We start from the raw sequence: 15,202 nt of genomic DNA, 5'->3' as shown, positions 1-15,202 counted from the left end.
CTGTCTTCAGCTTAGGTCATGATCTCAGGGTCCTGGGCTGCAGAGAGCCTGCTTTTCTCTCTCCTACTCCCCCTGCTTGTATTCCTTCTCTCACTGTTTCTTGCTCTGTCAAATAAATAAATAAAATCTTAAAAAAAAAAAAAGTAGCTAAAGGGAAATAGAAATTGGAAAAAAAAAAAACAAAACCCTGAATGCCTCTCCTCCTAAGATATTATAGTCTAGTAGAAGAGTGAAGACATTATATGTGAATAACTATAATACAAGATAGCGTAGGATAAGTGAAATGAGAGGTACAATGTGCTACAAGAATTCAGAAGGAGAGTTCAAAGTTGTCTGTAGGGAACTGGCCAAAGGTTCATGAAAGATCAGTATTTAAGAAACCTTGAAATATAATAGGTAGAGATCCACAGGGAGAACTCCCAGCTGACAGAATGATGGGAAGTAAGGAATGAAGTGGTAGAAAACTCAGGGCATTTGGGGGAATAATGAATATAATTTTATTTGTTTAAAACACACAGTAAGTATACTGTAGGGAACTGACAGACCTTTGGAGAAGACAGGGAGGAACCAGTTATGACTATCAGGCTAAGGAGTTTGGACTTCAATCAACAGATAAAAAGAACCTATTAAAGGGGTGTGTATATGAGGGACAGGAACAGGGAAGAGAGGAGAATGAGAAGGAAAGAAACAAAGACAGACAGACAGCAAGGCCATGTCCAGAGCTGTGATTAGACATGACTGATCTGGTTGTTCAGTTCTGTTCACTCAGGGTAATGAGTATGAGCCAGACATGGGACTGGTGCTAGATACTCTGGGCAAACAATGGCCGACATGAACAGTTTATTGTCTCTCTTCTCTACCAGATAAGTTTGGGAGGCCCAGAAAGGTTAAATACCATTTGGGGGCTTTCATTTTCTCACACATAAATAGGCCTGTGACCAGTGGTCTAACAACAACAGAAACAAAATGCCTATGTTCAATCAGAGCTATATAAAAATATAAGAGAAGCAATTCTCAGCTTTGGTACCTAAGAAAATAGAAAAAGGTTCTCATGTCTCACTTACTGTAAATTTTTATCAAGGGAAGTTGAATCTGTGTGGTATCACACAGATAATAATAAGTGATAGTAAATCCTTCATACTTTTTAAAGTGCCAGAGGATTTTCAAGCTACTGTAAAAATAACACTGGCAACAAAAATGAGTTCCAGATACTGATATTTAATAAATGAGTCTTGGTTGCTAGTGAATAGGCCAGGCATATAAAGTGATTAGACATCTAATTTTCATCTCTCTTCTATGAAGCAAAAACAGTAACAAAGAAGCTTACTTATACTCTTAATATACTTAGAAATAGTCCAGAGTTGAATTTAACTATCTGATTAGTTATCACTAACTTTCCATTCCAAGAATTCAATAAAAACCAAAAGCCAAGCCAACTTGGCTGAGCAAGCTATCCTGCAGCAGATCATTCTTCTCTCTGTAAGGTATTTTTTTCTAAATTTAATGGCTTATATGGCTCACTTTATAGTCTGTGAGCTTCTTGAGGTTAGGAGCCATGATTCCTTACCTTTAACACCAAGAATAGAGCATAATACACAATTAGCATACATGTGCACAGGTGCATCTGTGTGTGTGTGTGTGTGTGTGTGTGTAGGATTAAAGAGTACTTAAGGGGAGATGGCTTTAGAAAGAATATGAGAGAAAAGAGAACTACTGTGACACCCAAAACTTCATTAGCATCTCATAAAAAGTTTCTGGAAGAGGAATTCTTACCTGGCGTGTCATTACAAAATATGCATACATTGCCATGGCACTTCCGTAAGTGATAAAGTAGGTGACTGGCTCCATGATGTCCCAGGAATATTCCCACCAGGTAAGCCGGGCCAAAATGCCAAACTGTGTGGCCATGTAGGCAAGTCCACCCCATAGCACCAAAGTGGTCCTCTTCTCAGCTTTTCTGCTAATCTCAATTCGTACCTACAGGGCACACATGATCAATCAACAATACAGTATTTTGAAACAGAACCAATTTTACATTTAAACTGTTTACATTTGCAGAAGAAATAGGGCTCATAATCAGGACATGTTAGTCTCCCTTCTAGGAAACGTAACTTGTCTTCCTAAATAGTATCTGTAGTTTTCACTGAATATTTTATAGGAGTAACACTTTCTTAGGACACTTGTGTTTTATGTTTCACCCTAGAAGTAGGAAAAGATGAAAATATAGTGAAGCTACAGGAGTAAGTTAGTGTCAACAACTCTTTATCCAACGACACAATTATCTTTTTTGAGAAAGGGATATGAAAATATGCCAGTGTTCTCTTACTGTAGCATGTAAGATTTCATCTATCGTCACTGTTTACTCAAGGGGTCTGCTAGGGGGCAGAAAGTACAGAGAGTCAGAGCATGGACTCTAGATTCAGAACAGCTGTGTGCAGGTCCTGATCTGTGTATCGTCATCAGTGTCATACAGAGTTTTCTGAGGACTAAATAACGGACTACAGGTCAAATACTTGCACAATTCTCAGCACATAGTAAATAGTCAACAAAAGATGATAATTACTTTGTTATAGCTAGTACATTAAAACAATGCTTTTTTACATCTTGAAAATGCCAAATTTAAATCTCATTCTCCTTCACAACAGTTCAAGTCTGATTTCTCACATTTCTAATGATCTTAAATTTAATGAGAACCTTGAGATACACGTTCATTATTTTTAAGTAAATGAGAAGAAGCACAATATTAAGAGTATCTGTTCCCTCTCTTAATCTCTGATAGTCTAATTTCTTACAATGAAAATATTTGTATCATTGTTAAAAAATAAGAATGACATGCTTATTATAAAACACCTGGAAAAATGTAAAGAAGAAACCAGTCATCACCCTACTCTATTAGCATTTTGGAATATACTTCTGACATTTTTCCTGTGGGTTACATATACATATATATAAATATGCATAGCTATATGCACAACACATTTAAAAATTAGATCATAGTATGCATTAATATGCACATTTTATAATACACTTTGCATCAAATATCATAATATTCTTCTATTGCAATATGTAGATTAGGTCTACACAATCATTTTTAACAGGTGCATAATATTCCATGTAATATTGATTCTTAACTTGGCCAAAATCATTACCCCCTACACACATAACTTATCTCAATCAGTAATTAACTCAATTGTTGCAAAGGTCATAAATCTGGTTATGGGCAGACATTTAGAGCTCAAAGTTCTATGCCCACTACGAAGACTCAAAGCTATTCCTTTTCAAGTTTTTTCTTAGCTTTGATTGGACTTTGTTATGGTTCAGTTCCCAAAACTAAAGAACTAGTTTGACTGACACAACTCAATTACCAAAAAAAGATGGGGGGGCGGAGGGGGGAAGCAAACATATATGCTCTAGAAAATTACTGTTGAAGAGGAGAGTCTGAGATTTGAATGGGCACCTTTTCCAGGGGAGCCAGTTGCTCTTTGAGATCCTCTAATCTTTCAATAAGCTCCCTTTCCTTGTTTAACTGGTGCTGCTCGATGCACAGAGTAGTGTACAGCTGCTGGACGAGTGTCTTTACATCATTCAGTGTTGCTGCATTTTCGTGGCTTAAGAGGTCTGAAAAGAAAGGGGTTACAATTTTTTTTTTTTTAGTGTTTGCCTTAGATGGAGCATTCCTATTCCCAGAGCTATTAGACAATAACAAAAACAAGACATACTCATTTACTACAGGAACCCCACCATACATGTTCAACTGAAGGAAAGTGATAGTTCCTTTTCAAAAAAGAGGTACCTACAAATCCTAGAAAGTCAGTTCAGATTTAGGCGACTTGAAAATTTTGAAGCCAACATCTACTTTTATATTCTTGGAAGTCAAAATGCTACAAATAAGATTACAAATAATAATAATCCTCATTAGATAAAAACAAAAAAGGGTGCCTGGGTAACTCGGTCGGTTAAGTGTCTGCCTTCGGCTCAGGTCCTGGGGTCCTGGGATCAAGCCCCACATAGGGCTCCCTGCTCAGCTGGGAAATTGCTTCTCCCTCTCCTTCCGCCAGCCGCTCTGCCTACTTGTGCTATTTCTCTGTCAAATAAATAAATAAAATCTTTAAAAAATAAAAACAAAAATCTTAGGCAATATGTTAAAAACTAGTAGAGAGGTTCAGAATTTGATCATGCTTATCAAAATGCTTATCTATAATTTGTCTGTGTTCCTGCCACTTTAATTTGTGATTTTCTTCCTGTTTAATACAGGAAAAAATACACAGTATTTCCAATTTGCAAATACAAAGATATAAATAAAAATACAATTATCCTAAAACTCTTAGTTCCCATACACCTTCCCCATATCATGCCAAATTTGATTTACCCCTGTTGGGAAAAGAATATAGCTGTTTGGGCCTGAATATCATGTTTTAGAGGGCATGAAGTTAAGAGAACGATTGAAAGGGTAACACATTAAATTCTCTGATTCAGTATCCTCTTCTGGGAGTAGCACGTGTTTCCAGAAATCTAAAAATTTTGTTTTTGAAGAATCTAATTTAAAAAATCAGCTTATCTCAGTTGTCAAAGAATAAAAACAAAAAACACAAGAAAGAAAACTTTTGCTTTAAACTCTTGCTAGCCTAGAGGCGCCTGGGTGGCTCAGTGGGTTAAGCCTCTGCCTTCGGCTCAGGTCATGATTTCAGGGTCTTGGGATCAAGCCCTGCATCAGGCTCTCTGCTCAGCGGGGAGCCTGCTTCCTCCTCTCTCTCTGCCTGCTTGTCTGCCTACTTGTGATCTCCATTTGTCAAATAAATAAATAAAATCTTAAAAAAATAAAAAGAATCACTTTAAAAAAATAATAATAAAATAAAATAAAATCTTGTTAGCCTGATGATTCATAGACCTGTACCCTTGGGGCAAATAATACATTATATGTGAATAAAAAATCAAATCAAATAAAATCTTGTTAGTCTTAAATGTGACATTTTGTTACGTACAGCATAAGGTAACTCATCTAAATCAAAATAAGCCATAGTCAGAATTAGCCATATATTTAAACTTTTTTCAAGGATGTCCTTTAGTACAGTTATCACAGAAATTCAATCCATGAAAAATTCAAGTAAGGGCAGCAAATTAGATTAGAGAAGAGCTGATACAGTAAAATGGTAGCACAGTATCTTGCACACTTCAGTAAATGTGTGCTGAGTTAATGGGAACAGACAAAAGCAAGAACACTTTGAGTTCTAGAAGTCATCTATGTCAACAGGGCTTTCTTTGCACTGAAGTTGTAGCTCACATTTGCATATGGCTTTACATTCTCCAAAGTTACAAGAGAAAGCTGCACTCTGGAAGGCAGTAGCTTATCTGGAATGTTACAGTACAGTGGTAGAGTCTGTGTCTCTTGACCCCATGACTGGAACTGAGTTATAATGTTTCTACTAGATCAATAACAATATTTCTCCTGAAAGCTGGGTCCCCTTTCAAAAAGACAATTTCTTAAGTAGTGATCAATCATCTACAGTTAATAAAATCTCTTCACATATATTATTTATATCATGTTATCCTCACAATAACAGCATGAGTAAACTTGGCAGTCAAAATTTATAAATGAGGAATTTGAATCTGAGAGATAAGATTAACAAATGTTTTTGTACTAGGTACTGATCTAGTCACTACAGAGAAAAAAAAAATCAAGTATGAAGTGGCTGCTCTCTTTAGTGAGGTCTAAAACTAATACTCACAAACTTGCATAGCTCTTAGGAAATGGACAGAGATCATCTGACTGGTAATCCGATGACTTTCCTCCTGTATGCCCTTTCTTTTTCCATTTTAACTTTTTTTCTTTTTTAAGATTTATTTATTTATTTGACAGGGAGAGGGAGAATGAGGGAGGGATGGAGGGAGAGAAAAAATCTCAAGCAGACTCCACTTTGAGCATGGAGCACAATGCGGGGCTTGATCCCATAACCCCAAGATCACAACCTGAGCTGAAACCAAGAGCTGGATGCTTAAAAACACCCAGGCGCCCCCATTTTAACTTTTAATACTGTATTTGCTTAGAAGTCCAAGGAAGGAAGGGGAGTAAGGAAGGAGGGAGGAAGAAAAGAGGAAAGGAAGCAAATAAGCAAAACTAAACAGAATCTCTTCTCTTCTTTTTCCTAATGTAGCATGGATATGTTAATGATCAAGCATGTATAGATAATCATATCCTGAGAATCTGTAAAGTTGGAAATCAGACTTGGAATTTGTTTTACAAAAATATACGTCTCTGTTAGAATACTGTTCATTGAAAGCTTGTTAGTTTACACTTGATCTTAGTCAAAAGGCTGAGAAGCGATGAAAGCTTGTTAGTTTAAAAATTAATATTTGTATTAAGGGTTCTGCTCTGTAGAACATTTATTTTTTATATCAATCTTTTCTTTTATGGCTTCTGGGTTTTATGTTATAGTTAGGAAGCTCTTTTTCAATCCAAGGTTATAAAAATATTTCTCTTTAGATTGGCTTTCAGTACTTTTTAATATTTTCCTTCTTTAAAATTTAAATTTTTGATCCACATACCCTTTGACACAGCCTTCCACTTCCAGGTATTTTTCTTACATATACACTCATAGACTTCCTAAGTGACACATATTCAAGATTATTCAACATTACAGTATACACTATAGCAAAATATGAAAACTACATAAAGTCCATCATTAAGTTTCTAGATCCTTTCTTATCTTTCTCTCTTTTGTGTTTTGCTTATTTTCTTTAGTGATATATTGGATTTCTTTCTCTTTATTCTTTGCATGTTTATTAGTGGTTTTTAATATATGGTTACTATTAGGTTTGTATATAACCTGTTCTGCATACAGCAGTCTATATTAAGTTGATGGTCGTTTAAGTTTGAACCCATTCTTTTCTCCTCTCCTCTTAATGGTTTAAGTATATGTTATTACATTATATATCATTTTTAAAGTGAGTTCCTGGAATTTTTATGGAAATACTTTTTACTGCTTTTGTGTTTTCTGCCTTTTATACTGTCACTTTTGGTCTCCCCTTTCCATTCAGTAAGTCCCCTTTAATATTTCTTATAGGGGTAGTTTGGTGGTCATGAATTCATTTAACTTGTTTGTCTGGAAACTCTTTACCTCTCCTTCTATTCTGAATGATAGCTTTGCTGGATAGAGTATTGTTGGCTGAACATTTTTCCCATTCAGCACTTTGCATATATCATGCCTATCCCTTCTGGCTTGCAAGTGTCTGTTGAAAAATCTCTTGCTGGCCTCATGGGTTTTCCCTTGTAAGTTACTGGCTTCTTTTGCCTTACCATTTTAAGAATCTTTTATCATTATATTTTGGAAATTTAGTTACAATGTGTCTTGGTGTAGATTGCTTTTGTTGATTTTGATGGGAGTTTTATGGTTCCTCCTGGATCAGGATGTCTGTTTCCTTCCCTAGATTAGAGAAGTTTCCAGCTATTATTTCCTCAAATACATATTCTGCCCTCTTTTCTCTCTCTTCTTCTGGGACTACTATAATACTTATGTGTTATTATGTTTGATGGAGTCACTGAATTCCCTAAATCTATTCTTACTTTCTGTAATTCTTTCTCTCTTTTGTTTAGCTTCATTGCTTTCCATTACTGTCTTCTAGCTAATTAATTTGTTCCTCAGCTTCTTCCAGGCTGCTGTTCATCACATCAAGCTTGCTTTTAGTTTATTGCACTCTTCATGTCTGACTCCTTTTTAAAGATTTATTTATTTATCTGAGAGAGAGTAAGGGGGAGAGAGAGTATAAGGAGGGAGGCACAGAGAGAGAAGGAGAAGCAGACTCCCCACTGAGCAGGGAGCCCAACACAGGACTTGATCTCAGGACCCTGGGATCATGACCTTAGCTGAAGGCAGATGCTTAACCATCTGAGCCACCCAGGCGCCCCCATCCAATTCCTTTTTAACTCTTTTATCTCTGTGGTAAGGTTCTCAATGATCTCTTCCATTCTTTTCTCAAGCCTAGTGAATATCCTTAGGATAGCTGCTTTAAATTCTCTAGCAGGTGTGTTACTTACATGTTTGCTTAGATATCTAGCTGCAGCCTTATCTTGTTCTTTTATTTAGGATAAATTCCTATCTTCTCATTTTGTCTTAGTCTCTGCCTGCTTCTGTGTGTTACAAAAGCCAGCTATGTCTGCTACTCCCTTTTCAATGTAATCTTTTCTCTCCCACTTTTTAAAAGAAGATTTTTATTTATTTGAGAGAGTGAATGAGATAGAGAATGAGTGAGCATGAGCAGGGGTAGGGGCAGAGGGAACAGGAGAAGGAGACTCTCATGCTGAGCTGGGAACCCAACGAGGGGCTTGATCACAGGACCCTAGGATTATGACCTGAGCCATACATAGGTAGATACTTAACTGAACCACCCAGGTACCCCATCTTCTCTTCAGTAAGTTGTAGAGTTTGTTTTGTCAGCCCTTAGTGATGCTTTCTGGGGTATTTACGATGATGATAGTTATCTAGTTGTATTTATGGAAGGAGGTGAGCCTAGGGTCCTCCTATTCAACCACCATCTTCCTCAGAATCCACTCTTACTTCTTCAGCTTCATCTACAATCGCATAAGGTCTCAGTCCTATAATAAATCTTTTATTCCAAAATACCTATATAGTTCTGCCTCCACAACTGAACCTGGACTGATATAAATACTATGTATATATATATATATATATATATATATATATATATGTATGCTATTATTATATTATAATATATATACATATATATATAACATATTATAAAAAGGGAAAAAAGTTATGCACTCATATTTTCTGACAAATCCATCAACAATATTTGTCAGGAAACATAAGAAACTAAGAACTGTGCTTGCTGGTACAGAAGGAGCAAAGGGTGGATGTAGAACAAGGAAAAGAAAACTTTTTCCCATACATTTTTTGACTTTGGCAGTTAACCTTGTGAATGTACTATCTATTCTAAACAAATAAAATTTAATGTGCAATCACATACTTTCTAACAGCAATTAAAAAACCATGAAATGATAATTCAAAGATCAATCTCAGAGATGTCCAACTACTAAAGCCCCAGTAAACTCAGGAAAATTGGCTTTATTTTGTTAGATTTTCTTGTCAGGAAGAATATGGTTCCAATGTATTGTCAAAGTGGAGGAAAACATCAACCTCAAATCCTTGACCCAGAAAAATTTGCCCACATATTTGGAGATGAAATTTTGAGAGAAGACAAATCTACTAATGGCTTAACGATAACACTTTTGGATGACTTGTGTATGCTTCACTAAAAAGGCACTTAGATATTTGTTAACGTTTCTGCACATGTCATCAGTGCCAGGAAATTCAGGTACAGAAAGGCAAGAAGATGTGTTAACCTAATAGGGATTAAAAGTCTTTTCAGCTACTAGAATGGTTTGAGAAGGACTTTGGTTGAGTCTCTGATAAAGTATTTGTTCCTGTTTGTATTTAGTTTGGCCCTTTAAGTGTTCCTCTCAAGACATTTACATCATTAAGAGAGAAGCAAGGTCTCCAATATCCTCTGGATGGATATATGGGGAAAAGGCTTAGTGGTGCCAATCAAAATGATTCTCCTTATCACAACAACTTTCAACAACCACTGAGTTAGATTATATTCTCTTCTTCCCCAATAATTAAGTGGAAGGTAGTTAATTACTACTTCAACATGGACTGAGATAAAAGACCTTTTGTACTCCCTTTTCCATATTCCTCCCTCCATTCTAGATTTAGGTTAGGTTTAAAATAATCTAATTGATAAAACAGTTACTCTTCTCATTCTGCGGTGGGCAGAGGGCAATCCAGCCAAAAGAACGCAATGATGCTTATAGATAACCTTAATGCTATGACCTGCCCCCTTGGTTTTTTCTGCCTCTTCCCTTTCAATTTTGGGCTTAGGTACAAGGGTACCCTTAGGTACAAGGGTTGTCAACACTTAGGCATCCATAAAACTTACGGACTGTCAATCCACATAAACATTAAATGGGCCTTTATTAGATCCTCTATCAATAAGCCTTTTATCCTCAGTGCCTGGTGTAAGTGTGTAAAGTTCAGGTTTACTGACACACAACATTTTTAGTTCGAAAGTGCTATCCATCAACAGGGAAATGAAAGGAACGCAGGGGTTGCTCAGTCCATTATACATCTGCCTTCAGCTTATGATACCAGAGTCATGATACCAGAGTCCTAGGATGGAGTCCCACATCAGGCTCCTTGCTCCATGGGGAGCCTGCTTCTCCCTCTGCCTGCTGCTCCCCCTTCTTGTGCACAAGCACTTGGTCTCTCTCTGACAAATAAAGTCTTAAAAAAAAAAACCAAAACAAAACAGGGAAAAGGAAAATAGGAGAGAAGTGAAAGTTAAAGGGCAGGGGTGGGGGGGTTGGTAGAATTCAAAACTTAAAAAACTGTCCTGGAAAAGTTCTCCTTCATTAACTCTTTTATTAGATTTGTTCCATTGCTCCATGTATATATAAAATCCTCGTGTTCCTCCTCCTCATTTGATACCTGAGCTCTAGTACCTTCAGTTTCTTTTCTGTTTAGCCTTTTCACTAAAAAGTATATGTGGGGAAGAGGAATATGCCTACTCATCTGGATGATTGCCAACTTTCTCAAACACAGAAATGCACACTGCTCTCTTGATGCAGTTGAAAAAGAGTGGTGACTTGGATGCCAGCAATATCTTCCTCACACAGGGAGAGGAAGATCATATGGTGGCAACAAAATTAAAGCCTATTTTATACATTATCAAAAGAAAATGATTTTCCTTACTATTTATTTAAGGTCTTTTTAAAAAATTTGAATTCTCATATAGTTAACATACAGTGTTATATTAGTTTCAGGTGTACAATATAGCAATCCAACCCTTCCATACAACACCTGGTACTCATCATAACAAGTGCCCTCCTTCATCCCCTGACCTGTTTCACTGAACCCCCTGCCTTACCTCTGGTAACCATCAGTTTGTTCTCTTTATTTAAGAGTCTGTTTCTTGGTTTGTCTTTCACCTTTGTTCATTTGTTTTTTAGTGTTTTTTTTCTATGATTTGAAATCATATGGTATTTGTATTTCTATGACTTATTTCACTTAGCACTATACTCTCTAGCTCCATCCCATGTCATTGCAAAAGGCAAGATTTTGTTCTCCTTAACGGCTGAAAAATACTCCATTGTATACATATATGCACCATATCTTCCTCACCCATTCATCTATCAGTGGACTCTGGGGCTGCTTCCATAATATGGCTATTGTAAATAATGTTGCTATAAACATAGGGGTACATGTAGTCCTTTGAATTAGTGTTTTTGCATTTTGGGGGTAAATACCCAGTAATGTGATGACTTCATCATAGAGTACTTCTATTTTTAACTATTTAACTATTTTAACTGTTTTAAATTGGCTGTACTTGTCTCCTTTTTCTCTATATCCTCACCAACACTTGTTGTTTCCTGTGTTTTTTATTTTTACTATGTTTTAAAAGTTTGGCTTCTGTGAGAAATGGTATGTAATAGCATAATCTCTCATTGTTTAATAACAGAATTAAGAGAGCTATGATGTATGAAAAAAATTTTTTTTAGATTTTATTGATTTATTTGAGAGAGAGGGAGAAGTAGCTTCCCCGCTGAGCAGGGAGTCCAACATAGGGCTCGATCCCAGGACCCTGGGATCATGACCTGTGCCAAAGGCAGCTGCTTAACCAACTGAGCTACCCAGGTGCCCTTGAAAAGATTTTAAATACTGAAAAGATATCTTAGGGGCACCTGGGTGGCTCAGCTGGTTGAGTGACAGGCTCTTGGTTTCAGCTCGGGTCATGATCTCATGGGTCTTCAGACTGAGCCCTGTATAGGGCTCTACGCTCAGCAAGGAGTCTGCTTGAAATTATCTTCCTCTGCCCTTCCCCTGACTCGTGCGGTCACTCTCTCTCTCTCTCATAAATAATCTTTTTTAAAAAGATATTTTAAAATTCTATACCAATGCTATTGAGTTACCAAATTTCACACTTCAATTTATAGTTATTACAAGTCCATGAATTATATAATATATATAATAAGTCCATGAACTAATGACTTTTGACCCTTGCAAACTAAAAAAAAAAAAAGATTTTATTTTTAGGTAATCTCTACATCAAAAGTGGGGATCAAATTCATAATCCCAAGACCAACAGTTGCATGCTCCACCAAGTGAGCCAGACAGGTAGCTCATAAACTTCATATTCAAACTGACTTCTAGGGAAGAATGCCAGAACTCTGAGATGTAGATAAAGATGTAGATAAAGTTGTTAGAATGATGAATTGATTAGCAGAGAATCAAAGAGAATATCTCCCCCTTCCATTTTCTACCTTTACTTTCCTTTATTCAACTTGGGAATAACCCCATTTAAAAATCTAAACATTCAGGGGAGCCTGGGTGGCTCAGTAGGCTAAAGCCTCTGCCTCTGCTCAGATCATGATTCCAGGGTCCTGGGATTGAGCCCCACATCGGGCTCTCTGCTCAGCAGGGAGCTTGCATCCTCCTCTCTCTCTGCCTCCTTTCTCTGCCTACTTGTGATCTCTGTCTGTCAAATAAAGAATATCATAAAAAAAAATCTAAACATTCATTTCTGCTTTAAAAACACAGTATTAGACAAGATGGTTAAAATTAGTTATTGATTAAAAGCCCCTAGTTTTTCACAACATAATATATGGAAGCTTACTGTCCCGCTTATTATACTTTATGTGAGGATGTATTAGTGAACTTTATACTTTACTATTTATATACTTTATATACTATTTATATACTTTATACTATACTATTATACTTTATGTAAGGATGTATTAGTGAACCTTTTAAATTTTACTAACAGTAAATTTAAATTGAATGAACTCTCTAGGTAATTCGCATACACACACAAAATACTCCTAAGTAAAATGCTCTCAAGTTCTACCCAGTCTGTCACAAACGGCAGGTTTTCTTTTTTTTTTCCACAGGTGAATAACATCCATTATATGTATATACCACATCTCCTTTATCCATTCATCTGCAAACAGATAATTGGGTTGTTTTTATATCTTCACTACTGTGAATAATGTTTTAATGAATATGGGAGTGCATTTCCCGGTTATATGTCCAAAAGTGGGATTACTGGGTTATATGGTATATGGTATGGCCAGTCAAAGGGTAGCCAAACTTCCAATTGTAAGATGAGTAAGTTCTGGGGATCTACTGTACAGCATGGTGACTATAGTTAACAATATTGTATTGTATACTTGAAATTGACTGCGAGTAGACCTTAAGTGTTGTCACCACACACACACACACACACACATACACAGTAATTATGTGAGGTGATGGAGGTGTTAATTAATCCTATTGTAACCATTTTGTAATATTAAAGTATATCAAATCATCACACTGTATATCTGAAACTTACAATGCTATATATCAATTATATGTCAATAAAGCTGGAAAAGAAAGAGCAAATTTAAAGAACAAAAACAATTACAAAAAACCGAGTAAACTAAGGCCTGTACTTCTGTTATTTTATTTTTGATTTTTTAAAAGATTTTTATTTATTTATTTGACAGAGATCACAAGTAGGCAGAGAGGCAGGCAGAGAGGGAGGAAAGGAAGCAAGCTCCTCACTGAGCAGAGAGCCCAACATGGGACTCGATCCCAGGACCCTGAGATCATGACCTGAGCCGAAGGCAGAGGCTTTAACTCACTGAGCTACCCAGGCGCCCCTGTACTTCTGTTTTTTTTTTTTTTTTTTTTTTTTTAAAGAGAGCTTCTAGTCCAAAAATCAGGGAATAAAGAAAAACATATTAGCATAGCTGGCATGTAGCTACCAATCCCTGGTCTACATGTCCAGTTATTCCAGAGTAATAAAGTCTGGTTCAGTAATGTCTTACTATTTAAAGGCTACTTTCCCATTCTTGCTGTATTTACTAGACTTTTTCTAAAGCTAGTTTCATTTCAACTAGTTTGCACATAGAAGAGAATCTGGCTTCTGAACAACCAAAATACTACCACCTTAACTCACTTATTTCACTCAACACAGAATGACCACCTGAGTCAATGCAGGACACAAAAATCACAGTGCTGCGCTCAGTGGGTTAATAAGCCTCTGCCTTTGGCTCAGGTCATGATCTCAGGGTCCTGGGATCAAGTCCTGCATTAGGTTCTCTGCTTGGCAGGGAGCCTGCTTCCTCCGCTCTCTCTCTGCCTGCCTCTCTGCCTACTTATAATCTCTTGCTGTCAAATAAATAAATAAACCCTTAAAAAAAAATCACAGTGCCTTCCACCTGAGCATTAACAAAGAAGAGGAATAAGAATTCAGAGAACAGATTAGTCACTTCTGGTTGGCTGGGAGTCAGAGTGAGAAAGAACAGAAAGAATAGGATTGTTAAAAACCTTTACGGAGGAGCCAACCTTGACAATTTTGTCACAAGGAATAGGTTAGGAAGAAAGAAAAGAGGCACCTTCGAGAAAGGTGAACTAACACTGAGATGGCAAAGAATGGCACAGTTCAGAAAACAGCAAAGGAATAGAGGGCAGAGGAAAAGTAGACAACATGTAAGAGAAAGACAAAAACTTTTAAAGTAGATGTGGACCAGATTTTGGAGGCGTTCAATGTTTAGGCTTTCACTGAGAACATTTTATACCTTAGACACAATTCTCAAAAGCAGAATCAAAAAGAAGGGGCATCTTAGGAGGCTGGTGATAATGGAAGGGGCATGAACAACAGCAGTCATTGATGATAAAGATCAAGGGCAGAGAGAGAAAAGTGACGGAAAAAGACCCAAATCAAAGGCTATTTTAGAGAACTATCTAGCATCAGTACTGTGCAGAGCCAGATTAGAGTCTGGGATAAAAAGAAAAATCAATAATACCAACTGCCTTCATTTAAATTTTTGATATTGTGTTCATCATGGGTTTTTTTGCATTAACTTTAAAATAGTTCATTCAAATATTATTGATTACTAAGTTTTTAGGGGCACTCTCTTAAAATGTCCACCTGAAGGGGCACCTGGGTGGCTCAGGCAGCAAGCGTCTGCCCAGCAAGGGTCCTGGGATCATGCCCCACACCTGGCTCTCTGTTCAGCAGGGAGATTGCCTCTTCCTCTCCCTCTGCCTGCTACTCTGCCTACTTGTGCTATCAAATAAATAAATAAAATCTTAAAAAAAAAATTTGCACTGAGGCAAATACCACAATTTTTACAAATCAGAAG

At 36.8% G+C, this 15,202-nt stretch overlaps 1 protein-coding gene across 4 annotated transcripts in view; it reads right to left on the bottom strand.

The window, feature by feature from the left end:
- The window catches only part of MCU (mitochondrial calcium uniporter), a 198,748-nt gene that overhangs the window by 7,641 nt on the left and 175,905 nt on the right, over positions 1 to 15,202 (bottom strand). For all 4 annotated transcript variants that reach the window (XM_059397713.1, XM_059397715.1, XM_059397716.1 and 1 more), the window contains 2 exons: positions 3,458 to 3,618; positions 1,774 to 1,977 (listed from right to left, as the gene is read on the bottom strand). In XM_059397713.1, the coding sequence (XP_059253696.1) occupies positions 1,774 to 1,977; positions 3,458 to 3,618 (365 nt within the window). The remainder of the gene's footprint in view (positions 1 to 1,773; positions 1,978 to 3,457; positions 3,619 to 15,202) is intronic.

Source organism: Mustela nigripes, chromosome 4 (genome assembly GCF_022355385.1).
Source record: "Mustela nigripes isolate SB6536 chromosome 4, MUSNIG.SB6536, whole genome shotgun sequence".
Classification (NCBI taxonomy): Eukaryota; Metazoa; Chordata; class Mammalia; order Carnivora; family Mustelidae; genus Mustela; species Mustela nigripes.
The sequence above is the reverse complement of the archived record's forward strand: the minus strand, read 5'-3'. Positions and strand labels throughout refer to the sequence as shown.